This window comes from Saimiri boliviensis, chromosome 12, assembly GCF_048565385.1.
Source record: "Saimiri boliviensis isolate mSaiBol1 chromosome 12, mSaiBol1.pri, whole genome shotgun sequence".
Taxonomy (NCBI): domain Eukaryota; kingdom Metazoa; phylum Chordata; class Mammalia; order Primates; family Cebidae; genus Saimiri; species Saimiri boliviensis.
In genome coordinates this window covers 76,918,072-76,946,028 of record NC_133460.1, presented here as the reverse complement: position 1 = coordinate 76,946,028, position 27,957 = coordinate 76,918,072, and the positions used below count along the sequence as shown (strand labels likewise).

General features: G+C 43.0%; 1 protein-coding gene across 7 annotated transcripts in view; it reads left to right on the top strand.

Moving 5' to 3' along the window:
• Positions 1 to 18,867, top strand: part of CPEB3 (cytoplasmic polyadenylation element binding protein 3) — a 247,140-nt gene extending 228,273 nt beyond the window's left edge. For all 7 annotated transcript variants that reach the window (XM_074382575.1, XM_074382576.1, XM_039465097.2 and 4 more), the window contains one exon: positions 13,139 to 18,867. In XM_074382575.1, coding sequence (XP_074238676.1) covers positions 13,139 to 13,366 — 228 coding nt within the window. In that variant the 3' untranslated portion in view covers positions 13,367 to 18,867. The remainder of the gene's footprint in view (positions 1 to 13,138) is intronic.
• The last annotated feature ends 9,090 nt before the right edge of the window (positions 18,868 to 27,957 follow it).

Genomic DNA, 27,957 nt, shown 5'->3' with positions numbered 1-27,957 from the left:
ACTTTTCCTCTATTGATCAGAAATAATATTCATTCTAGAAATGTTTTTCGGCCAGGTGTGATGGCTCATGCCTGTAATCCCAGCACTTTGGGAGGCCGAAGCGAGATCACTTGAGGCCAGAAGTTCAAGACCAGTCTGGCCAATATGATGAAACCTCATCTCTACTAAAAATACAAAAATTAGCCAGGCATGGTGGCACATGCCTGTAATTCCAACTACTTGGGAGGCTGAGACACCAGAATCGCTTGAACCCGGGAGGCAGAGGTTACAGTGAGCCAAGATCACACCACTGCACTCCAGCCTGGGCAACAGAGTGAGACTTTGTCTGAAAAATAAAATTAAAAATTAAAAAATAAATGCTCTTCTCTTTGTCTGTAGCATACTAAATATATTATTCCTTTTACCATCTTCTCTCTTTTTTTTTTTTCTGTTGCTATAACATCCTTTTACCATCTTCTGTAGCCACTTATCTAAGGCTTCACATCAGTCCATCATATCCTTAGTGGTTATAATAAACTACATGTATTCTTTATCATCTTTGGGTATAGTCATCTCCATTAGGCTTATGGGTATGAGTCCAAGTGTCTCTCTGTAGGTAGTTCATGTTTCCTGTGCCTGCAAGACCCTTTGAAAACAGAGTCAGCTTAATGATGTGATCAGCTCTGTGTGGGACTCTAGTATTTGAGCTTTAATAGTAATATAGATCAGTAACGTGATCCTACCAGATTGGTATGTTTAAAATGATACTTAATGATACTCCAGGTGATTTTGGTGGTTAACAGATAAGCCAGTTTTTATTTTGTTATGTATTTGTTGGGAAAAATAGAGTTAATTTGGATAATCTATTAAAATATTAGGTAATAGTATAGATGGCATTGGGATATGGCAAAACCCAGAAATGGTTTTGGGAATGCTTTTCAGAAACTCTTTCATAGACCATAAGTAATTTTAGGGAAGAACTTTGTCTTGGGCTATAGTTTATTTCAGTTTTAATATGGTGGCTGACAAGGAATAGGCACTCTGTAAATATTAGTCATGTAGGTGAATCCACTTGAGCCAAAATAATCACCCTTTAGTATGAGGCAACCTAAACACTGCAAGAAGTAGCTTCATGCAGCTACTTCTCTTTTGTTGATTTTTCTTTCTTTCTTTTTTCTTTTTTTTTTTTTTTTTTTGGTTCCTATGTCCTTTTATTCTTCAACAATTTTTTGTTGTTGTTGTTAATTTTAGCTGGGATACTGGGATTACAGGTATGTGCCACCATGTCTGGCTTTTGTTTGTTTGTTTGAGACAAGGTCTCACTCTCTTGCTCAGGCTGGAATGTAGTGGCGTGATCTCAGCTCACTGCAACCTGTGCTTCCCAGGTTCAAGTGATTTTCCTGCCTCAGCCTCCCAAGTAGCTGGGATTATAGGCATCCACCACCACACCCAGCTAATTTTTGTATTTTCAGTAGAGATGGGGTTTTCCCATGTTAACTAGTGTGATCTCAGATTCTTGACCTCAAGGGATCTGCCTGCTTCTGCTTCCCAAAGTGTTGGGATTACAGGCCTGAGCCACTGTGCCCAGCCTAACTTTTTGTTTTATTGTATTGTCTTTTTCATTTCAGTTGCATTTTATTTCTGCTCTGATCTTTATTTTTTTTTCTTCTATTAATTTTGGGTTTCATTTCTTCTTGCATTTTTAGTTCTCTAAGTTTCATCATTAGACTGTTTATTTGAAGTTTTTTCTCCTTTTGATGTAGGCTTTTACTATAAACTTTCCTCTTAGTACTGCTTTTGCTGTATTTGTAGGTTTTAGTAACCTGTGTTTTCATTATCTTTGTTTCAAGAAAATTTTCAGTTTTCTTCTTAATTTCTTCATTGATCCACTGGTCAGTCAGGAGCATATTGCTTAATTTCCTACTTTTTGTTCTTTAAATTATGGAGTTTCACTGTTGTCACCCAGACTGGAGTACAATGGCATGATATCTCGGCTCACTGCAACCTCCACCTTCCAGGTTCAAGCAATTCTCCTGCCTCAGTCTCCCAAGTAGCTGGGATTACAGGCATGTGCAACCATACCCAGCTAATTGTATTTTTAGTAGAGTTGGGGTTTCACCATGTTGGTCAGACTGATCTTGAACTCCTGACCTCAAGTGATCAGCCCACCTTGGCCTCCCAAAGTGCTGGTATTACAGGTGTGAGCCACTGTGCCCGTGTATTTGTATAGTTTCCAAAATCCCTCTTGTTATTAATTTGTAGTTTTATTTCATTGTGGTCACAGAAGATGCTTGATATTATTTTAATTTTTTGAACGTTTTAAGACTTGCTTTGTGACCAAACATATGGTTTATACTTGAGGATGATCCATGTGCTGAGGAAAAGAATGTGTCTTCTGTAGCTGTTGGAGGAAATGTTCTGTAAATATCTATTACATTTGTTCAATAGTGCAGATTAAGTGTGCATCTTTCATCAATAAAGATGTTTCTGTATTGATTTTTGGTCTAGGAGATGTAGCCAGTGATGAAAGTGGGGTGTTGAAGTCTCCAGCTATTATTGTATTAGGACCTATCTTTCTCTTTAGCACTAATAATATTTGCTTTATGTATTTTGGTGCTCCAGTGTTAGGTGCATATATGTATATATATATATATATATATATATATATATATATATATATATATATACATATATTGTTTATTTATATAAATATATATTTTTGAGATGGAGTCTTGCTCTGTCACCCAGGCTGCAGTGCAGTGGTGTGATCTCGGGTCACTGCAACCTCCACCTCCAGGATTTAAGTGATTCTCTTGCCTCAGCCTCTTCAGTAGCTGGAATTACAGATACTGGCCACCAATGCCTGGCTAATTTTTTTGTGTGTGTATTCTTTAATAGATACAGGGTTTTGCCTGTCAGCCAGGGTGCTCTTGAACTCCTGACCTCAGGTGATCTACCCACCCACGTTGGCCTCCCAAAATGTTGGGATTACAGGTGCTAGCCACCATGCCTGGCCCAAATATATGTTTAAAATTGCTATATCCTCTTGTCAATTTAACAATTTATCATTATCATTATACAGTGATTTAATATCATTACATAGTGACCTTTGTCTCTGTTTTGAGTTTCTTCAACGCAGCTATTTTGAATTCTGTGTCTGAAAGGTCATATGTCTCTATTTCTCCAGGATTGGTCTCTGGTGCCTTACTTAGTTTATTTGGTGAGGTCATGTGTTCCTGGATGGTACTGATGTTGGTACATGTTCTTTGGTGTCTGGGCATTGAAGAGTTAGATATTTACTGTAGTTTTCACTACTTGGGATTATTTATACCTGTCCTTCTTGGGAAGGCTTTCCAGATACGTGAAAGGACTTGGGTACTGTTTTCTAAGCTGTTTCTGCTTTAGGCGGCATCCGAGCTAGTAACGCTGTAGTTCCTGCAGACTTGTAGAGGTACTGCCTTGATGGTCTTGGGCAAGATCTGGAAGAATTCTCGGCATTACCAGGAAGAGATTCTTTTTGTCTTTTTGTTTTTTTCTTTTTGTGGAGAACGGGATCTCACTGTATTGCCCAGGCAGGTCTTGAACTCCTGGGCTCAAGCTGTCCTCTCACCTCTGCCTCCCTAAGAGCTGGGATTACAGCGTGAGCCATAGCGCCCAGCACCAGGAAGAGATTCTTGTTCTCTTCCCTTAGTTTCTCCCAAACAAACAGTCTCTTTGTTTTGAGCCACCTAAAGCCGGGGGTGGAGTGACACAAGCACTCCTGTAGCCACCACCATTCTGACTGTGCTGGGTCTGACCTGAGGCCAGCACAGTACTGGCTCTCACCTGAGACCTGCCGTAACCACTCCCTGGTTACTGCCTTTGTTCACTCAAGGCCCTGGGGCTCTACAATCAGCAGGTGGCAAAGCCAGTCAGGCTTGTGTCTTTCCCTTCAGGGCAGCGAGGTTCCCCAGGCCCCCAGATGGACTCAGACATGCTCTCCAGGCATCAGGTACTAAAGTCGAAAACCTTAGAAGTCTACCTGGTGTTTTATTATATTGTGACTGAACTGGCACTCAAATCACAATTGTAATCTTTCTCACTCTTCGCTCTCCTTTCCAAAGGCAGAGTCGTCTCACTTTTCAGCCACCGCCACCTCAGGCCATGAGAAGTGCTGCCAGACTGCCTCCAGCATCCCGTTAAGGTCCCAGGGCTCTCAAGTCCACTCATGGTGAACAATATCTGGCCTGCAACCCATCTTTCAGGGTGCTGGGCTCCCCTCTGGCCCAAGGCAGGTCTGGAAATGCCATCCAAGAGTTAAGTCCTGGAGCTGAGGACCCCAGGAGCTTGCTTAGTGCTCTACCTAACTGTGGCCTTGCTGGTACATGAAGCCAGCAAGTCTCAGAGGCTCAGCCAGGGACCTCAAAGAAATACCTGGGTATTGCTGCTGGTTTTTCAGGGCCCAACGGCTCTTGAGTTAGCAGTTGATGAATGCTGCCAAAACTGGGTCCCTCCTTCAAGGCAGTGGGTTGCCTTCCGGCCCAAGGTGTGACTAGAAATGTCACCTGGGAGCTAGGGCCTAGAAAAGAGACTTCACAGTTCTGACTGTGCCCTGTCCTGTGGCTGAGCTGGCATCCAAGATGCAAGACTAAGCCCTTCCCACTTTTCCCTCTTTTCTCCTCAGACTGAAGGAAGGGGTCTCTTTTGGAGCCATGAGCTGTGGAGCCTGGGGTTAGGGCAGGAGTGTTGCCAGTACTCCCTTGGCTGATGCCCCTGTGGGCCATGTGCCCCACCAGTCCACTGTCTCTGGGCCTAGGTCAGCACTAGGACTCCCTCAGCGTTGCAGTCCCTATGGCCTAGACTGACTTTCAAGTCGATTTGGAGACACAGCACTTGTAGCTGCAGTGGTGAGGTTTGGGGGAGCTCAAGTTCCCACTGCTGGAATCAGAGATTCCCCTCAGGCTGGGCTGGTTTAAATGCTTTGTGATTCAGGACTATTTTATCTCTTCAGTGCCTCTTTCAGCAGTAAGAAGATAATACCAGGTACTATGAGGGCCCCCCTGATATTTGGTTCTTCCAAAGGTGTTTTTTTCTGTGTAGATAGTTATTAACTTCATGTTCTTGTGGGGCAGGGGGTGGGTGGAGGTGGATGGTGGAGATGTCTGTTCTTCTGTCTTGCTCTGCCTTTCTTTGGTTGATTTAAATTTGGAAATACAGTTTGACTGTTGCTGTTTGAAAGGTCATAGTAGCTAACTTGCACATCTGTTTGTGGATACTCATGGTGTGTGTCTTGTCTTTGGGCAAGCCTCTGCCCTTCAGATAACCCCTCATAAACAGGAGCTGGAGCAGCTCTGCAGGAACAGCACTAGATACCCATCGGGAAGACTGCCCTCTGGAAGCTTTCAGGAAAGGCCCCTGAGAGCACAGTAGCAATCCAAAAGCCACATTCTTTGTTTATTTTTACTATTATTATATATATGTTATATTTTTGAGACAAGGTTTCACCGTGTCAACCAGGCTGGAATACAATGACACTATCTTGGCTTACTGCAGCCTGTCGCTTGGGCTCAAGGAATTCTCCTGCCTCAGCTTCCCACGTAGCTAGGACCACAGGTGCATACCACCATGCCTAGCTAATTTTGTCGTTGCTGTTGCCCAGGCTAGCCTCAAACTCCTGGGCTCAAGAGATCCTTCTACCTCAGTCTTCCAAGGTGTTGGGATTTCAGGTGTGGGCCACTGCACCCAACTTACTTTTTTCCACTATATTAAGAGTCATATCTGTTGGTATTTAATGCGCAGCTCTTCGCAAACTCGATTCTTGCTTTCCAGGCAAAATGAAAATGATTGGAAATTGCAAACTTAAAAGAGATGTTTGGAAGGTGTTTCAGATATGATAGCAGACCGCCAGATTTTGAAGGGAGCCGACAGAAAAAGTGAAAACTCCACTGCATTGTATTACTTGGCATTCCTTATGAAAAATGTTCTTGATGTCTCCTGTTTAAGAGCGGGTAGGGGACTAGTACATTTTAGCAAAATTTTCATCAAAAAATATCCAACATTCAAGATATTTTGGCACCGAAAAGGAGAAGTGCCTGGTTTCTAGAAAAATAACGAGGTATATGTTATTCCCTAAGAAAGCTAGTAAATAAGGCATCACTGTGTGCCTCTGGCTGAGAGGCAGTCAGAAAGTCTTCATGATATATCTTCTGAAGTACTGTGTTGATGAGATTCCTCAAAGCCCCTCAGCCAGTAAGGAGCTTCCAAGCTTGGTTGGAAGCCTAAATAGACCGAAGGTGTTGCTTTATTAATACTGCATTTTCAAATGTCAGCACAAATGTGTTACTTGACCTCACATATGTTCATTCAGCATTTTACAGCTTGCGGTAGATACTTGTATCCGTCATTCCACTTGGTCCTAACATCACCGTGTAATGGAATCTCTTCTCATCAACTGATGGAGCACTAATTAAGTCTTTTTCATGGCTGCATGATATTCCATGGGAGTAGATATACTATGTTTTATTCAACTGTTTCCCTGTAGATAGACATTTACTTTGTTTCTGATTTTTTACCACTATGGACAAGTCTTGCAATAGATATACTTTACATATATCTTCACATCTGGTGGTTATATTTCTAAGCATTGGGATTACAACAGGAACAATCTCCAACAGTGGGATTTTGGTGTTGAAGGGTATAAGTATTTTTAATTTGAATAATTTGCTAGTTTGCTTTTCAAAAATGTTGTAGCAGGCTGGGCGCAGTGGCTCACACCTGTAATCCCAGCACTTTGGGAGGCCGAGGCAGGTGGATCACGAGGTCAAGAGATCAAGACCATCCTGGTCAACATGGTGAAACCCCGTCTCTACTAAAAATATAAAAAATCAGCTGGGCATGGTTTCATGTGCCTGTAATCCCAGCTACTCAGGAGGCTGAGGCAGGAGAATTGCCTGAACCCAGGAGGTGGAGGTTGTGGTGAACCAAGATCACGCCATTGCACTCCAGCCTGGGTAACGAGTGAAACTCCATCTCAAAAAAAAAAAAAATGTTGTAGCAGGCCAGGTGTGGTGGCTCACGCCTGTAATACCAGCACTTTGGGAGGCCAAGGCAGGTAAATCACCTGAGGTCAGGAATTTGAGACTAGCCTGGCCAACATGGTGAAACCCCACATCTACTAAAAATAAAAAAATTAGCTGGGCATAGTGGTGGGTGCCTATAATCCCAGCTACTTGAGAGGCTGAGGCAGGAGAATCACTTGAACCCAGGAGGTGGAGATTGCGGGAGGTGGAGGTTGCAGTGAGCTTAGATTGTGCCATTGCACCCCAGCCTGGGCGACAAGAGTGAGACTCCATCTCAAAAAAAAAAAAGTTGTAGCAATTCATATTTCTGTCAGCAAATGATGAGAAATAGTTATCACTCTTTTAAATGTTTGCCAGTCTGATAAGAATAAAATAGCATCAATTTTTTTCCTGACTAATAAATATGAACATCTTTCTTTTTTTTTTTTTTTTTTACTTTTTTCTTTTCCTGGGGCCAAGTAGCCATCTTTAAAAAAAAAAAAAAAATCCAGGGAAATGGCCGGGCACAGTGGCTCATGCCTGTAATCCCAGCACTTTGGAAGGCTGAGGCGGGCAGATCACGAGGTCAAGAGATCATGGCCAACATGGTGAAACCCTGTCTTTACTAAAATACAAAATTAGCTGGGCATGGTGGTGCACGCATGTAGTCCCAGCTACTCAGGAGGCTGAGGCAGGAGAATTGCTTGAACATAGGAGGTGGAGGTTATAGTGAGCCGAGATCATGCCACTGCACTCCAGCCTGGCACCTGGTGACAGAGCAAGACTGTCTCCAAAAAAAAAAGAGCCAGGGAGACAGTATGCTGCCCAGGCTGGTCTTGAAATCCTGGGCTCAAGTGAGCCTCTCACCTCAGCCTTCTGAGTAGCTGGGATTACAGATGCTTTCTATCACAACCAGCTAATGCACTTGTATGTGAATTGTCTGTGAATTCTTATGTGAATTATTCTCTATGCATTTCCCCATTGAGTTGTATATCTCCAAAGAAGATATACAAATGGGATAACAGGCACATTAAAAAAAAAAGCTAAATATCATCAGTCATTAGAGAAATGCAAATCAAAACCACAATGAGATATTATTTCACACCTACCAAGATGGCTGTAGTCACAAAAATGAGAAACAAATATTGGCGAATATGTAGAAATTGGAACACTGGTACTTTGCTGGAAGGAATATAAAATTGTACAACTGCTTTGGAAAACAATTTGGTAATTCCTCAGAGAGTTAAACATAGAATTGCCGCGCCGGGTGCGGTGGCTCAAGCCTGTAATCCCAGCACTTTTGGAGGCCGAGGCGGGTGGATCATGAGGTCAAGAGATCGAGACCATCCTGGTCAACATGGTGAAACCCCGTCTCTACTAAAATTACTAAAAATTAGCTGGGCATGGTGGCGCATGCCTGTAATCCCAGCTACTCAGGAGGCTGAGGCAGGAGAATTGCCTGAGCCCAGGAGGCGGAGGTTGCGGTGAGCCAAGATCAGCCTGGGTAACAAGAGCGAAACTCTGTCTCAAAAAAAAAAAAAAAAAACATAGAATTGCCATATGCTCAAGTAGTTCCACCTCTAGGTATAGAGCAAAAATCATTGAAAACAAATACTCAAACCAATATAAATACATGCACGTTCATTGCAGCCCTATTCACAATAATAGCCAAAAGGTGGTAACACCCAAATGTCCATCAACAGATGAATGGATAAACAAAATGTGCTGTGTGTACACACACACATGCAGTGGAATATTATTTAGATATACATGAAAAGGAATAAAGTACTTCTGCATGCTACACTGTAGATGAACCAAATGAGGCTGGGCGCGGTGGCTTACACCTGTAATCTAAGCACTTTGGGAGGCTGAGGCGGGAGGATTGCTTGAGCCCAGGAGTTCAAGACCAGCCTGGGCAACATAGTGAGACCTCATCTTTTTTTTTTTTTTTTTTTTGAGACGAAGTTTCGCTCTTGTTACCCAGGCTGGAGTGCAATGGCGCGATCTCAGCTCACCGCAACCTCCGCCTCCTGGGTTCAGGCAATTCTCCTGCCTCAGCCTCCTGAGTAGCTGGGATTACAGGCACGCACCACCATGCCCAGCTAATTTTTTGTATTTTTAGTAGAGACGGGGTTTCACCATGTTGACCAGGATGGTCTCGATCTCTCGACCTTGTGATCCACCCGCCTCGGCCTCCCAAAGTGCTGGGATTACAGGCTTAAGCCACCGTGCCCGGCTTGAGACCTCATCTCTTAAAAAAGAAAAAGAAGGCCGGGTGCGGTGGCTTACGCCTGTAATCCCACCACTTTGGGAGGCCGAGGCGGGGGGATCACGAGGTCAGGAGATTGAGACCATTCTAGCTAACATGGTGAAACTGTCTCTACTAAAAATACAAAAAGTTAGCCAGGCGTGGTGGTACATGCCTGTAGTCCCAGCTACTTAGGGGGCCAAGGCAGGAGTATCGCTTGAACCCGGGAGGTGGAGGTTGCAGTGAGCCAAGATTATGTCACTGCACTCCAGCCTGGGCACAGAGAGAGACTCTGTATCAAAAAAAAAAAGAAAAAGAAAGAAAAGAAAAGAAAAAAAAAATCATGATAAGCGAAATAAGCCAGACATACAAGGTCTTATATTATGTGATTTTTTTTTTTTTTTTTTTTTTTTAGACTGAGTTTCACTCTTGTTTCCCAGGCTCGAGTACAGTAGCATGATCTTGGCTTGTTGCAACCTCCACTTCTGGATTCAAGCAATTCTCCTGCCTCAGCCTCCCAAGTAGCTGGGATTACAGGTGCTCACCACAATACCTGGCAAATTTTTTGTATTTTTAGTAGAGGCAGGGTTTCACGATGCTGGTCAGGCTGGTCTGGCGAACTCCTGACTTCAGGTGATCCACCTGCCTCAGCGTCCCAAAGTGCTGGGATTACAGGTGTGAGCCACCACGCCTGGCCTGATTTCATTTTTATGAAATATCCAGAACACATAAATCTGTAGAGACAGAAAACAGATTGGTGTTGTCAGGGGCTGGAAAGTAGCGGGAGGGGAGTAACTACTTAGTGGGTACAGGATCTCCTTTTGAGGTGAAGAAAATATTTTGAAACTAGATAGTGGCAGTGTTTGCACACATTGTGAATGTATTCAATGCCACTGAATTGTTGACTTTAAGATTGTTAATTTTATGTGAGGAAAGAAAAAGGAAAGAAAGGCTGGTTCTCACTGGGTGCATGAAATGTTCAGATGAACCGAAGAAGCCTAGGGAAGGCAGTTAAGGTGGGAAGAAAAATGAAAGTAAAAACAGACCTGTTTGCTGGGTGTGGTGGCTCATGTCTGTAATCTCAGCACTTTGGGAGGCCCAGGTGGGTGAATCATGAGGTCAGTAGTTCGAGACCAGCCTGGCCAACATGGTGAGGCCCCATCTCTACTAAAAATAAAAAACGTAGCCAGGTGTGGTGGCATGCACTTGTAATTCCAGCTACTCAGGAGGCTGAGGCAAGAGACTTCCTTGAACCCAAGAAGCGGAGGTTGCAGTGAGCCGAGATTGTGTCACTGCACTCTAGCCTGGGCAACAGAGCAAGACTCTGTCTTAAAAAAAAAAAAAAGCTGACTGATTAGAGTTTGAGTTAGGGAGTCACTGGGAGAGAGATTGGGCAGATCATGAAGGCTCTGGCTTATATTTAATATTTGAGACATAGGAGAGAGGGCATGCCCTATTTACTAAGGTGGCTGAACTTAATCCTTAGCCCTATAGGCAATGGAGAATGAGTGGCTTTTGACCAGGAGAGGAACACTGTGAGATGAATTATTGAAATATCAATAAGTATCTAGGAGATTTGAACCAAGCAAGGCAGGCCTGGAGCTTGGTGCCCAGGGTATAGGCCAGTGATACCGAACACATCCAGGCACAGGGCGTGGTGGCCTAGAGAGGAAGCAGTAGGAGCAATAGCCATGCTCAGTGCTGCGGACATGCCACACACTGTTTTATATGATTTGATTCATACAGATTGACTCTTCAGAGCAACTCTATCAAATAGAAACTGTTTCTCCTCAATGTGCAGGTCAGGAGAAACAGCCTCAGAGTGACTGAGAAACTCACCTAAAGTTGTGCAGCTAGTAACATGACCTAGATTCGAACTCACACAGACTGACTCCAGAGCTGCTGACATTTTGATTGTGAGGCAAAAATGAATGAGAGATTGTTTTGATGCCTACTCACCAGCTTGTGAGGTTGAGGAGGGGGAGGTTGGAGGAAGGGGCAGCAGAGCCAGAGTGAAGACATTTTCCCCCTAGGTAATCAAAGGTTGGCGTAGGCCTTGTCAGGTGGGCCTTCACTCAGTCATCTCTTGCTGGCAGATGGACTTGGAGACTAGAGCTCATGGCTAGAGAGAAAGCTTCAGGAGGCTAGCAAAGGGGCTTTCAGCAGGGAAGGAGGGCCAGGGAAGTCCCACTCCCCTCACTTCCCACCTACTGCCCCTCCTGTGTACCCCGCTCACACCTGGCAAGGCCCTCTTGACCACATCCACAGGCACCCGCGTTGTCAGGTGGTTAGCGCCTCTCAAACGGCCACCTGCCCTTGTCTCCACAAGCCACAGGGCTGGCTCTTCCCAGGATGGTGCTGGAGGTGTGGGAGGCGCCCACCACAGATTCCACCTTCCCGCCAGTTCCTAATGTTTGGGATGAAAAAATTAATGATGGGCCGGGCGCAGTGGCTCAAGCCTGTAATCCCAGCACTTTGGGAGGCCGAGGCAGTTGGATCACGAGGTCAAGAGATCGAGACCATCCTGGTCAACATGGTGAAACCCCGTCTCTACTAAAAATACAAAAAAAAAAATTAGCTGGGCATGGTGGCGCATGCCTGTAATCCCAGCTACTCAGGTGGCTGAGGCAGGAGAATTGCCTGAACCCAGGAGGCGGAGGTTGCAGTGAGCCAAGATCTCACCATTGCACTCCAGCCTGGGTAACAAGGTAACAAGAGTGAAACTCCGTCTCAAAAAAAAAAAAAAAAAAAAGAAAGAAAGAAAGAAAAAATTAATGATATTTCTTTTCTAAGGTTCTAGGAAAGGAAAGTGGGTGAGAATGTGGTAACTTTTTTCTTCTTTTGGTTTTCTGTCATACAAATTTGCTTCATTTCGATTAAAAAATGTTCCCTAACAGGCTATGATGGAAAGTTGTCTTCTGTTGAAGCTTCCAGTGTTGAGGGGAGATTAAGGCAACAGAGAAAGTTCCAAAAATAGAAAAGCCTCAGTTATTATAGTGGCTTCTTAACACCTCAGCTTTGAGTCCCTTTTCCTCTCCAGTCCATGGTTGCAGTATTGGGGTGTTCATCTCTGGGAGCGTTGTCATTACAACGCTGAGGGGGCGGCCTCACAGCCGCTCTCCCTTCAGCCCCGCCCATCTTCAGTGTGCCTCCTGCCCTCAGGCGGGGCTCCAGCCACACCGCCTCCCAAGGCTGTGCCTGCCTTCTGCTTATGGCCTTTATCCTGGCTGCTTCCTCTCCCTGCAGTGCTCTTCTTTGTCCTGCATTGTCACGTGCTGTCCAGCTTTCAGGATTCAGCTCCCATGCTTTGACATGCATAGCCCCTCCTAATCCTCCCCAGCACCCTCTGATGTAAACACTGTTATACCCATTCACAGATGACACAAATGTGTGTGTGTAACGTGTGTGTAAACATTATACCCATTTTACAGATACAGCGATAAAGCAAACATAGGCACAGAGAGATTTTAAGAATTTGTCTAATATCCACATAAGAAGTAAATCAAGGAGCTTATTCCAAAGTCCATCCTCTCAACTATCATCCAGTATCAGTAGAGTTCAAAGCAGCATCTGATTGAGATGTACCATGAAGCTATACCGTAAGCCAGGCGTCCCCAAACTTTTTACACAGGGGGCCAGTTCACTGTCCCTCAGACTGTTGGAGGGCCGCCACGTACTGTGCTCCTCTCACTGACCACCAATGAAAGAGGTGCCTCTTCCTGAAGTGCGGTGGGGGGCCGGATAAATGGCCTCAGGGGGCTGCATGCAGCCCACGGGCTGTAGTTTGGGGACGCCTGCCATAAGCTCTCCAAAGCAAGAAATGTGTGGAAGCTTTGCTAAACCGTTTTTCTCTGTCTTTCCTCTTTGCGTCCAGGTCGAAGTAAAGCCATATGTGCTGGATGATCAGATGTGTGATGAGTGCCAGGGCACGCGCTGTGGTGGGAAGTTTGCCCCATTCTTCTGTGCCAACGTCACCTGTCTGCAGTATTACTGTGAATACTGCTGGGCGAGCATACATTCCCGAGCCGGGCGGGAGTTCCACAAACCGCTGGTGAAGGAGGGAGGCGACCGCCCTCGGCACGTCCCGTTCCGCTGGAGCTGAGCCATGGGCCGTCCCAGCCACAAGTACTGGAGTAGATGACAAGGAGGGAAAAGAGAGGGCACTGCCTCAGGGCTTACAGTGTTCTGGAAATCTGTGCATTTGTTCTCGATTTTTAAAGAAGAATTGGGTCTTTTTATTATTATTATTATTTACAGTCATATTACTGAACTCAGTGTCCAGTATAATGCAGAATTGCAGAGTGTAGGACGGTACTGATTTGCACTTTGATTCACACCTTTGTCTGCTTGGTACCTTAATTTTTTATACCTGATTTGTCACTTGTGACAGTATGTAGACTGCCATTCTCATCAGCGGCCGTCAGGCTACTGTCTGTGATTCTTCTGTTTGTTGTTGTGGTGGTGGTGTTCTGATTGTTTTGAACTGGAGCATGCACTTATTTTCAGAAACTTAGAGAGTCGCCCCTAGGACAAGACTTACCAAAGGTAATACTCGTGAGTAGGTGGCAGATGTAGCAAAACTTCACAACAGTTCAGCAATCATTAGTTGGGGTCACTTAGAGTAAGGATAACCCTTCATGAAAATAAGCCTTTAGTTGCTCTCTATTTTGACTTGTAAGGATACCTCATGAGCTGGATCTTTTATTTTTCCTTCATGTTTGATTTTTGTTTTGCTGAGGATTTTGGTTAGATCCTTTAGTATTATGTAAATTTATGCTGCAATAGCTTTTGCTGCTATTAAAATGGTATTTTTAATACCATAATACACTATTCAGGCTAAGATATCAATTAAAAGACACAAAAACCCAACAACACACTTTTGTGATTTTAGGGATAGAGTCAGCTGCCGAAAGGAGATGAGAATAGACTTCAGAAAGCTCCGGTGGAAGGTCACTATTTCTGACTGCATGTTTACTTAATCAGGTTGCTGCATGCAATAAATTTTATATCCAATGTCTAGTATAAAACGTTCCCACAATGCACAAATTAAGACTATATAAGCTATAAAATACTCATTTTTTTTAAAAAAGGTTTTTTTCATTCAAAGAATTGGTAATTGACCGGAGGAAGGCATGCCTCAATAAATGGAATGCTTCTGAATGGGAAGAGCCCATAACAGAATGATCTATATTACAACCAATAGAAAACCTAGGTGTAGGATATTCTTCAAGCAAATTTGTGGATGGTAGATGAAGTACTTTGCGGTGCTCTGTTATATATTGTGCAATTTATTTTATATAGTAAAGTGATTATGTCTAACTGTGATCAGACTTAACTGTCTAAAGCCTCTGTGTCAGACATTAACGAACCTGACAGTTCCTAACTGGTATATTATTAACTAACACATGAGCTCTTAGTTACAATCTCTTAGTGCTTGCACCATTTTACATAGCTTCAGACCTTGTCCAGAAAACCAAAGAGCTCATCTTAGCTTACAAACACTAAGAATATATACAGTATATAGAGATAAGTTGTCAGATTGACAAACTAGGCACATTTTTAAGAAAGTTGTGTAATGGTGATGCTAAAGAAATGTCTGTACAAGAGAAGATGGCTTGGGCAGAGTTGGTTGTCTGGGTGAGAAACTAACTACTTAATTCCCTGGATTTATCCTGTTAAGCTTGAATAGAATTAAGACCTGCTAGTACTAGCGTGGACATTTTTTTAGCATTCACTCTTGGGCTGCAGATAGTAATATAGAAACACACACAATGATTGCAAGACTATGTAAATCTTTTTTTAATCTTCTTCCTATGTTTTGGAATTCTGGGGACAATCTGACTGGATATGACACTGCAGAATAGATTTCAGTCGCTGTGTTTTCTGTGCTGTGATGTCCTTGTACTGTCTTAAGTTAGCGTTGCTTGTTTTTGTTTTGTTCTGTTCTCCCATGTTTAGTTGCAATTACTGGCTCTCAAGCTATAGTTTGTTTTCAAAAAGGAAAAACAAAATAGTTTTTTACTGGATTAAAAATGCTTATTTTAGAATCCTCCCCTTCTGAGGCTTTTTGGTAATAATTGCTTTTTTTCCAGCCCAGGTGTGGTTTTGTTTGTTTTTTTCTATGTTTGTGGGTTTTTTTTTTTCATCTGTACAAGAAATTTTGTTATGCACTACTACTTTTTGTATTCTAGACAGTTTTCAAAAGTTGGCAGACTTTTTTTTTTTGTTTTTAAGGAAAAAGGCATGCTTTCTGACTGACATGATCTTTTGCAATACCTCAATTTTGAAATATAGGAAAGAAAATGATATTTTCTAAGTAAGTTTATTCAGAAAAATATATATTAATTTAATTCTGCAAGAAAATGATTTAACAGATGGGTAACTTTATTTTTTTCATGCTTATTTGTGTTTTTTGAAAATGAAGAAGTTAGAGCTTTATAACTATAATATTAAAGATCATATCTAACCTACAGAAATCTACCTAATTATGTGAAAGAAGCAAAACTTTTTGAAGAAGCACCCCTCTTTCATGTATTAAAATAACAGAGATTTTTTTAAAAGCTGGAAGATTGTACAGCATAAAGCTAAAGTGAAGGCAAAAAACCATTGTCCTGAAGAATAGGTTACAAAAAATAAATTCCATTTGGTGCTGAAAGTTGTGACTAGATGGTGGAAACTACTTTCCCTTAATTTGTATATTTATAATCAAGCGTTGATTGTGCACGACTGACCAGGATTGTGAAAGAGTTCTTCTGTTTGTATTTTTTTAAAGAGAACTTTTTTAGTTTATTAAATTATAACATGTTCCCTTTTGTTTTGTAAATAAATGTGCCCCCAAGTTGTTAATGTTATATTAAAAGAGAGGGTCCTTCAAAAAAATTATTTTTTAAAACACAGAGGTGTTCTGACCTGCAACTTGACTGGGAAGCCCCTGGGTAACACAGGTCCTGCTGTGGCCTTTCCTTGGTGTGACACTTGAACTAGTCGATTTTTTGAAGGCTATAACCTAACCTCGACTATTTGTTGTTATGTGCAATACTGTTTGTACTGTTTGTATAAAAAATAGAAAAAAAAAGAAAAGAAAAAAGGCATAAATCTTTATTGCAGATTTATTTTCATTGCAACTTTAGACATTGTGATTCACTGAAATCATTTTTCTACTGTCAAATATGTACCTTTTCTTCATGCTGGTATTTTTTCAATAGTAATGTAGCCTTTGTACTGAGACAAATTTTCATTGTTATTTTTAGAAAGATTTTTTGCTAAGAAAAAAATTAAACATATTTACATATTTTTCATTTTATTTCGTATTTTCTTTAAGGAGTGCTTTCTCAATCATTAATAGAGTTGTTTCTGGGAGGGACTTTCATATCTGGTCAATGTCATAATATTATTTTGTATTTTTATTGGAATAAATTAATTTTATGATGCTAATTCTTTAAAAGTTTATTTTTTTCATTTTCAGTTATTTTTGAAGCTAAAACCTTTGTAATATTGTTACTAAAGTGTCTAGTTTTTTGAAATGCAAAGCTTTATGTATTAACTTGCTGATGTGGTTTACAATAGTGTGACAACGATGAAAATGGTTGGTTATGTAAAGTGATTGGAAATGTCATGGATAATTGGGTAATAAAATGACAGAATGAGCAGAACATGTGAGATTTTGAGAAGCCTTTTCCTTTATCACAGTGGTTTAGTGTAAGACTAGGGATGTCACAGTGCAGTTCTCTAGGGATGTCACGGTGGATTTATACAACACCAGGTGCAGCCAAACCTGTGGCCCTGAGAATGAAGTCACCCCAGCTGAAATACCACCAGGTTTCAAATCTGGCTAAGTCAACAGAGTGTGTCATCGCTTTTCCCTTCTAACTCTTCATTATTTCGTGTGTGTGTGTGTGTGTGTGTGTGTGCACGTGTGCATGCGCGAGCGAGAGAGAGACCTGCCACCAACTGCTGTCCTTGTGTGAGACAGTGCCTTTCTCCCAGGCCGAATCCTTGATGTGCACTGACAGTGGTGATGTCTGAGTCATAGGAAGTTGCAAAGAGGACACGGCCTTCGTGGTGTAGTGCAGCCCTCAGCTGCAGTGTCTCACACATGCTCCTCCCTGTAAGGCTGTTGGTGGCCCCGAGGACGCACACTCGGATGTCACCACTGTCTGTGGACCCTGTCTGTGTCAGGCTGCATCTTCCTCCACACCCATGCCTGCTTCCTCTTCCGGTGTCCCTTGTTTGCCTTTCATTGTGGCAACTCCGTGCATGATCTGTCTGCCTTTCTGCTGCTGCTTTGCCAACACCCTCCTCACCTGGAAGCTGTGCTGTAAGGCAGTGTGTCATTGCAATAGCACCTACAGTCAAAGCAAAAACTACAACTGCAAAACTGGTGTTGCGTAAACAGAACAGCCAATGACTTGCTCCAGATAGATGATAATGTTTCTACTAGTTCTTGACGGCCTCTTCCACCTCCATTGCTATGGAGGCGAGGTTAATCAATAACTCAGAGAAACTTGTGTCCAGAGTTGGTCTTGGGTACGCTCTGTGTATTCAGTTTTGTAAATAATATATAGATTAGATCAAGTTGTGATGTAAAATTTTAACTCAAATTGGGTACTACTGGTTGGAATTTTACCTTAACTACAAATAAATGATTAGGAACAGAAGAAAAGAAATTGGAAAATTCTTGCTTAGTGGTATAAAGATTATGCTTAGATTTCTGCCTCTATCTTGTTTTTTATAGCTTGTTAGTGAGGCATGGGCTAATGCAGAATGTACTGCATTTATGCAATTAGCAAATAACGCTAGTTTTCATTTTACCTATTATATTAGCAACAAAATGGCATTTAACTGGGTAAAGCTCCTACCTAAATATCTGAGTATTGTGACATCTCTACTTGCAAGGTTTGAGTGAAAGATTAGTCACAGATTAGTGAAAAAAATGTATCTTTTTGTTAAAACTGGCTTATTTGAATGGATTGTTGCTTTTCATTAGCTTGTATGGTATGTCAGCTAACATTTCTTTGTTTTTTTTTTTTCTTTTATTACCAAACTTCTCTATCTCAGCTGCAATAGTGTTCCATCTTACCACAGAGTATTTTATAATTAATGCTGTTGACTTTACTCTATACCCCAAAATGGGTCAAGAAGTGGATATATGATTCGGGGATGTTTAAATTTGTATGATGACAAAGTTAATTGCAACAAGTAGAAAACTTGGGTGCTAATACAGGATAACTTCTGCTCTTTTTCTTTCCTGGATATTGTTCTGTTGGGGTATAAAGTATTAGATATTTGTATTTTCGCTGTCAAAATAATGGACTTAACTTTTAGAGTGTTCACAGCTAAGATCTCTGTATTTGTTTTTCAACTAACAACTAATTTTAAATGTATTGTATCTTTTATTACCTGTTCTCTTAGATTGTTTTTTGCTAGTAACCCTTACTCAGCTTCTGCCTTTGGGGCTTGGACTACTATTGCTTGTATGGAACTACAGTACTGTGACTAAACATGGAGCTCAGTGCAGCTATTGCTTACAACGCTTAAACTTTGTAGTTTGGACTTCATTTTTTTTCTGTAATAACAACTTATTAAATCTAGTTGTATGAAGTACTGACACTTGTCATCCTTTGCATTTGCTGAGGAATAGCTTGGAGTATGCTTCACGTTTGGGAACATCGATGCATTACAGTTTGCTTGATTAGCTTTTTTTTTTTTTAAACACATCCCTTTTATTTTATTTTATTTATTTATTTATTTATTTATCTTTAATGAGACAGCGTTTCGCTCTTGTTACCCAGGCTGGAGTGCAATGGCGCGACCTCGGCTCACCGCAACCTCTGCCTCCTGGGTTCAGGCAATTCTCCCGCCTCAGCCTCCTGAGTAGCTGGGATTACAGGCACGCGCCACCATGCCCAGCTAATTTTTTGTATTTTTAGTAGAGACGGGGTTTCACCATTAAACACATCCCTTTTAAAGCAGAGTACAGCAAAATTCACCCTTTCTCTGACACAAATAACACTCATTTACGAAAAACAGGCAAATATATTTGCAACAAAGTATTTGATTGTTGACACATGTGAACACATGTTTTTAGAAGTGCAGTTGGGTTTTTACGCCAGACTTCCCACGTGAAACCAGTTCTCAGAATCCCAACCAAAACTGGCAGTGGAAGGTAGGTGTGCACCACTTCGTTTTATCTTTCACACCTGGCTCTCCGATTTTTTCAGAAAATGAGTCTTTTAAAAATCCCTATCGCTTTTGGAAGTGCTAGAAGCCATCTCCTGGGCACTGACTAATCCATTTAGAAAACGGATCACAAGTGGCTGCACCAGCGAATCCCTGGCAGGGCTTTCAGAACAAGCAGGGACCAGCGTCCCTCTCCCCAGCCTGGCTCCCAAGATGGATTCACTTGGTTTGGGCTGGGGTCTGGCCGCATGTGTTTTTAGACTCCCTGGCTATCACCCTCAGGATAGGAAACCGCTGTGTAGGCGTCTTGGGCCTGCGCAGCGCCTTCCTACAGGATGCCTTGAATAGGAAGGGGCCGCTCCGCCCAGAGACGCCCGCCAGGCAGAGCCGCTCGGCAGGGCCACGTGGGGCGGCTGCGGGCGTCGGGTCTCATCTCAGGCTCCCTCCCAGGCCGCCCACCCGCAGTCTCCCGCCCGCACTCCTTCGGTCCCCGCTCGGGGTCCCACGTTCTGCCCCTCCCGCACCCGGGGCCCTGGCCTGGGCTGTGGCGCATTTCATCTTCGCGGCAGCCCTACAGGTAAGCTCACCCGGGCCGGTGCGCCGCGAGCCCCCACGCCCAGTTCCACCAGGCCTGAAGGACAGCTCAGGGCCCACGCTGGGGGAGTCGCTCACTGCTCTGCGCGGGGCTCCGCTTTCCTCCTTGCTAGATTCAGTATGAGCTTTCACCTGCCCGGAGCAGGTGCCCCTATCCACCAAAGGAAATCAGAAGGCTCAGCGCCTGTGCGGCTGGGATCGGAGGCAGCGTTTGGAGCTCTTTGCCCTTTGGACCCTCTACCCCGACCCAAAAGGGGAGAAATATGTGTTTGAGCCCCTTTTAAGTCTCCTTTTATTAGAAATAACATACATTAAGGCCACAATTGGAATCCTTTCAGAGGGCCGGTCTGACTAGGAGCCCGCATTTGTTCCTTAATTTAAGAAAAAAAAAAAGAAAGGTTCTGATGTCCTAACTCTTGGTGTGAAGAGGGACTAGGTGCCGGTATGATGACTAGTGTATTTAGAGCGGGGAAAACCGATTCCTGTTCCGGAGGTCTGCGACAGCCCGCCTGCTAATTGCATGGCTGTGTGAAACATGCCCCATGAGGAGGCCAGAGGTTATGTCTAAGGTCCCGGCTTTACCGAAGAGAAAACTCATCACCAGCAGTGCTGATGCCCATCAAGCTTTAACACTGGGGCATGGTGCAGTTCTTTTTTCTTTTTTCTTTTTCTTTTTTTTTTTCTTTTGAGACCGAGTCTTGCTCTGTCACCCAAGCTGGAGTGCAGTGGGTCGATCTCGGCTCACCGAAACCCCCGGCTCACTGAAACCTCCGCCTCACAGGTTCAAGCAATTCTCCTGCCTCAGCCGCCTGAGCAGCTAAGATTATAGGCGTGCGCTAACACACTCAGCTAATTTCTGTAGATTCAGTAGAGACGGGGTTTCACCAGGTTGGCCAAGCTGGGCTCGAACTCCTGACCTCGTGATCCGCCTGCCTCGGCCTCCCAAAGAGCTGGGATTACAGGCGTGAGCCACCGCGCACGGCCGTGATGTTTCACCAGACCTTTGACACGTGCATGTGAAGTGGTATTTACATAAGCCCTCCCATGCTAGAGTCATAAATTTTAAATCAAATATATGATTTTAAAAATATTTTAACGAGAACTGTTCTACGACAAAGGGTATTAACAGCTGAGGAGAGTAAGGGGGTGAGGTGAGCCCAAATTGGTAGGTCCTGCTGCCATTTAAAGGATTGTCAGGAGGAAACACTTTTCTCTACCAGCTAGGTTTGATTGGGGGTCTAATTAACTAGAAAAGACAAAGTTTATGCATATGCACATGGAAGTGCACAAAAGTGATTTCCTCCATAATTAGAGACAGGGATTTATATAACTAACAATAAGCGAAAGAGGAGTTCTCTCACGGAAAAGGGCGTCTGTAGGAAGATCAAGTGGTTTCTTTCGGAAAGAGAAATGAGTTTTAGGAGATATGAACGTATCTGGGGATGTTTGTTTACGCAGGTGCCAGTGCTCTGCATCTCTTTTCTGCCCACTAAAGCTCGCTGGGAGGGGATTTACGGCAGCTTCACTCTCAGAACTTTTTGCATTTATTCAGATAAAGGAAGCTCTGAAAAAGCTCGTTTTTGCATCTGTTGAATCTCAAATGTCTTTAGTTTAAAATAATCTTCCTATCAAGTCTGGTGTTCCAAGTGGGTCCCCACAGGCTGGAGTGTTGATGTTTACTGAACAGATAACTGAAACTTATCTGAATTCTGTCCCATTACACAGTAGTGTGGAGGGGATAAAATTGAGGTTTGGACATTGTATGTATTTAGATAAAGAAGACTTCGCTGTAACTGCAAAGGCACTCATCTCAACATTTAATTCTGGCCCTCAAGGGTCAGTCCAACTCATGCTATTTTCTTCGCTGTTATTGCTCAAATCTTTGGTTAAGCTGGTTTGGGCTCCACATTTTCTTTTTTCTTTTTCTTTTTTTCTTCTTGTGAGATGGAGTTGCTCACTCTTGCCCAGGCTGGAAGCTGGAGTGCAGTGGCGCAATCTCAGCGCCCTGAAACACCACCTCCAGGGTTCAAGCGATTCTTTTGCCCCAACCTCCTGAGTCCCCATGGGACTACAGGCACCCACCATCATGCCCAGCTAATTTTAATATTTTTAGTAGAGACGGGGTTTCACCATGTTGGCCACGCTGGCCTTAAACTCCTGATCTCAGGCGATCCACCCTCCCTGGCCTCCCAAATTGCTGGGATTACAGGCATGAGCCACTGCATCCGGCCTCAACTGTTAAGCCTAAGGGAAACATCCAACGTGTCACCTTCAGTGCAGGCCTAAACCAAATGACTCTCTTTGTAAATGGAAGAAAAACTCCCTTGGCAAGTCTTAGTCCCTAAGGTGATGAGTTGTGCACCTGATCTCTTCTTAAAAGACAGGGTCATTTTGTTCAATTTCATTACTCATCATTAAAACCAAAGTACAGCAGGCACAGTGGTTTATGCCTGAAATCCCAGCACTTTGGGAGGCAGAGGCGGGCAGATCACCTAAGGTCAAGAGTTCAAGACAAGCCTGACCAACGTGGTGAAACCCCATCTCCACAAAAGGCCAGGTGCAGTGGCTCATACCTGTAATCCCAGCACTTTGGGAAGCTGAGGCAGATGATCACCTGAGGTCAGGAGTCTGAGACTAGCCTGGCCAGCCTGGGGAAACCCGTCTCTACTAAAAATACAAAAATTAGCCAGGTGTGGTGGCAGGCACCTGTAATCCCAGCTACTCGGGAAGCTGAGGCAGGAGAATCACTTGAACCTGGGAGATGGAGGTTGCAGTGAGCCAAGATCGTGCCATTGCACTCCAGCCTGGGCCACAGAGCAGGACATTGTCTCAAAAAAAAGAAAGAAAAGAAAACCAGAAAAATTATTAGCCAGGCATGGTGGCACATGCCCGTAATCCCAGCTACTTGGGAGGCTAAGGCACAAGAATCACTTGAACCTGGGAGGCGGAGGTTGTAGTGATTCAAGATCATGCCATTGCACTCCAGCCTGGGAGACGAGAGCAAAACTCCATCTCAAAATAAATAAATAATAAAACCAAAATGCAATTCCAGTACATCTCCCCCCCCCACTAGAATGACTAAAAGTTAAAAGTCACAAAATGCCACATTAGGGAGGATCTAGGTTAAGTACTGGTAAAAGTGGAAGGTGGTATGTTTAGTCCATTGTCTGTTGCTATAACAGAATTCCAGAGTGGCTAATTTATAAAGAAATTTATTTCTCACCATTCTGGACGTCGAATTATTTCTCACCATTCTGGACGTCGAAAAATCCAAGAGCATGGCCTTCTTGCTGTGTCATAATGTGGCAGAAGGGCAACTGAGCACTTGAGACAGAGAGAAAGGCACCAGGGCCAGACTTGCTTTATAGCAACCCCCTATCATAATAACTAAGCCACTCTCCAGATAACAACACCCATCCCTTTATGAAGGTTCTCCCCTCATGACCTCATCACCTCTCAGGCCCCATCTCCCAACACTATTGCATTGGGGATTAAGTTTCCAACACATGCATTTCTGTGGGCACACATGCAAACCACAGCACGGTACAGCCATTTTAGAAAACGTTTATAAAAACTGAATTTGCCTATATCCTGTGACTTCCTTTTCCTCTAATTGGTGTATGCCTACCAAAAATATGTGTGTTCAAAAGACATGTACAAGAATAATCACAGCAGCAGTATTTGAATAGCCCCAGACTGAATGCAATCCAAGTGCCCTGCAGTATTAGAATGGATACATTATAGCATATCCACAGATGGATCCCTACCCAACAGGGAGAATGAAGATATACAACAAACATGCAACATTACAGGAAGTTCTCACACATTTAGTGTTGGTCCAAATTAGCCAGACAGGAAGAGTACACAGTGTATGATTCCACTTATACAAATGTGCAAAGGAGTAACTGTGAGGGGATTTGAAGGCAGTGTCTAGAGGGCTGGTGAATTTCTTGATTTGGGTGTTGGATATACAAAGTGTGTTCACTTTATGAATATTCATCGAGTTGTACATTGTGATCTGTGTACTTGTTTATAAGTTTCAATGGAGCATTAAAACAAGAAAACAGGAGCCCTGTGAACGTTAAAAGCAGATACTTATACATAATGGAATTTTCTTCCAAGCAACTTCCATATAATTCACTTTTTTTTTTTTTTTTTGAGATGGAGTTTCGCTCTTGTTACCCAGGCTGGAGTGCAATGGCGCGATCTCGGCTCGCCGCAACCTCCGCCTCCTGGGCTCAGGCAATTCTCCTGTCTCAGCCTCCTGAGTAGCTGGGATTACAGGCACGTGCCACCATGCCCAGCTAATTTTTTGTATTTTTAGTAGAGACGGGGTTTCACCATGTTGACCAGGATGGTCTCGATCTCTCGACCTCGTGATCCACCCTCCTCGGCCTCCCAAAGTGCTGGGATTACAGGCTTGAGCCACCGCGCCCGGCCATATAATTCACTTTTTATACTCCTGAATAACCAGATTTCCTTTCTGGCTTCTCACTGCTACCAGCTGCCCACCCAGGCTGGCCTGTTTTCCCAGTCACCCAAACTGCAACATCCCTGCTCCCAGTTTTCTTCTCTCCCCACCTTCAGGTTCCTTTCTGTTCTTCCTTAAGCCTACCAACATCCCAAAGGAGTTTTTGAAAAAAATTTATACAATCTGGGAGAAGGCATGGAGGAGAGAAATAAAATTAAATTTCATCAATTAATCTCTGCAGTTGATTGTTGACCAGTAAGCATCAAACACTGAAAGTCAATGACTCTCACAGTACTTATGCTGATTCACCTATACAGCCTTTTTTTTTTTTTTTTTTTTTTTTTTTTTTGAGACAGAGTCTCGCTCTTTCACCCAGGATGGAGTGCAGTGGTGCGATCTCAACTCACTGCAATCTCCACTCCCCAGGTTCAAGCAATCCTCCTGCCTCAGCCTCCCAAGTAGCTGGGATTACAGGTGCATGCCACCATGCCTGGCTAATTTTTGTATTTTTAGTAGAGACAGGGTTTGGCTATGTTGGTCAGGCTGGTCTCGAACTCCTGACCTCAGGTGATCCACCCGCCTTGGCCTCCCAAAATGCTGGGATTACAGGCACGAGCCAGCACACCTGGCCTATACAGCCTTATTTAACATCCAAGATCTATGGGTCCCACTTCTATATTATAGTCTGATTAAACATTAATTTTGACATAACATTAAATGTTAAACTAATTTTGAAATAGGTTCGTATATAGCTATAAGAAATAAGATAGATCCCATGTATTCTTTATCGTTTCCTTCTAAAATCTCGCAAAACGGTATTACAGTATCGCAAGCAGAATATTAACATGGATCAGTAAAGATCCAGAACATTTCATCACCACAACCAACACTCCAGTTTCCCTTTTATAGTCATACCACTTCCATTCCATGCTCCTTTACTCCTGGCAACCACTAATATGTTCTCCAGTTCCATAATTTCTTTATTTCAAGAATATTACATAAATGGAAATAGCAATATATAACCTTTGGGGCTTTCATTTTTCAGCATCATTATCTGGAGATTCAACCCAGTTGTATGTATCAATAGTTTGTCCCTTTTTTTATTGCCAAATAGTTTGTGGTATGATGCACCAGTTTGTTTAACGATTTACTCGTTGAAGGACTCTGGATTGTTTCTAGTTTTGGGCTACTAAATAAAGCTGCTATAAACTGTCATGTACAGGTGGTTAAGTGAACATCCCTTCATTTTTTTCTGGGATAGATGCCCAGCAGGGCAACTGCAGGTTCATAGAGTAGTCTGAAGTTTAAGAAAGTATGAAAACTCTTTTCTAGAGCAAATGTACCATTTGACATGCTCACCAAAATATATCAAAATATATAAGTGATGCAGTTTCTCTGAATCCTCATGATTTGGTATTGTCACTTTTTATTTTGGTCATTCTGATAGGTGTGTAGTAATATGCCATTGTGGTTTTCACTTTCATTTCTCTACTGGCTAATAATGGGGAACATTTTTTCATGTGCATATCTGCCACTTTTATATCCTCTTCAGTGAAACGTCTCTATATCTATTTTCTGATTGGATTGTTTTTATCATGTGGTTTTTTTTTTTTTTTTTTTTTTTTTTGGTTTGTTTGTTTTTTTGAGACAGAGTCTCACTCTGTCACTCAGGCTGGAGTGCATTGGCATAATCTTGGCTCACTGCAACCTCACCTCCCAGGTTTAAGTGATTCTTCCACCTCAGCCTCCCAGTAACTGGGATTACAGGTCTGTGCCACAATGCCCAGTTAATTTTTTTCTATTTTCAGTAGAGACAGGGCTTTGCTGAGTTGGCCAGGTTGGTCTTGCACTCCTGGCCTCAACAGATCCACCTGCCTCAACCTCCCGAAGTGCTGAGATTACAGGTGTGAGCCACTGCGCCTGGCCCATGTGGCTATTCTTATTTTACAGAGCAGTTTATAATTGCTCAGATGGTACAGAAAATTGATCAGATAGTACAGAGTTCCCCAGAGCCTCTCAACATCCTTCCCCGAGTTTTTCCTGTTAACATCTTCTTGCGTTAGTGTGGTACTTTTTGTTTTGTTTTTTAAATACAGCTATGCTTGGAAAAGTAACAGCTAATGTGGTACTTTACTTACTTATTTATTTTTGAGACAGAGTCTTAGTCTGTTGCCCAGACTGAAGTGAAGTGGTGCGATCTTGGCTCACTGCAACCTCTGCCTCCCGGGTTTAAGCGATTCTGCTGCTTGAGCCTCCTGGGTAGCTGGGATTACAGGTGTGCGCCATCACGACTGGCTAATTTTTGTATTTTTAGTAGAGACTGGGCCTCACTATGTTGGTCAGGCTGGGCTTGAACTCCTGACCTCGTGATCCACCCACCTCAGCCTCCCACAGTGCTGGGATTACAGGCATGAGCCACCTTGCCTGGCCAATGTGGTACACTTTTAAGAATCGGCAATTACAGGCCGGGCGCGGCCTGGTCAACATGGTGAAACCCCATCTCTACTAAAAATACAAAAATTAGCTGGGCATGGTGGGGCGTGCCTGTAATCCCAGCTACTCAGGAGGCTGAGGCAGGAGAATTGCCTGAACCCAGGAGGCGGAGGTTGCGGTGAGCTGAGATCGTGCCATTGCACTCCAGCCTGGGTAACAAGAGCGAAACTCCGTCTCAAAAAAAAAAAAAAAAAAAGAATCGGCAATTACTTCATATGGATACATTATTATTAACTAACATACATAGTTTACATTAGGGTTCACTTTGTGCTGTATATTTTTGAGTTTTGACAAATGCATAATTTAACCACCATTATATAGTGTCACACAGAATAATTTAACTGCCCTAAAAGCCCCATGTGCTCTAGCTGTTCATTCCTTTTCTCTCCCCTGGACCCGTGGACTTTTGACTGTCACTATAGTTTCAGCCCTTTCCAAAATGTCATATAGTTGGAATCACACAGTATGCAGCCTTTAAAACTGGCTTCTTTCACTTAGCACATGCATATAGGGTTCTTCCATGGGTTTTCCTAGATTCCTCCGTCATTTCTTTTTAATCACTGTGTAATATTCCATTATATGAATGTGCCTTTTAAAAAAATTCATTTACCTACTGAAGGACATCTTGGTTGCTTCCTGTTTGGGGCAGTTATGAATAAAGCTGCTATAAATATCCATGTGCTCAAGTTCTTCTGGTCTGACAAAGTAAATATCCATGTGCAGGATTTTGTGTGAACATAAGTTTTCAATTCATTTGGGTAAATATCTATGAGTATGGGTGCTTGACTTTATAAGACTTTGTATTGCTTTGTAAGGAACTGCCAAACTCTTCCAAAGTAGCTCTACCATTTTGCATTTCTACCAGCAAAGGGTTCCTGTTGCTCTGCATCCTTTTCAGCATTTGGTGTTGTGTTTTGCATTTTCCCTGTTCTAAGAAGTATTTAGTGATAGCTGGT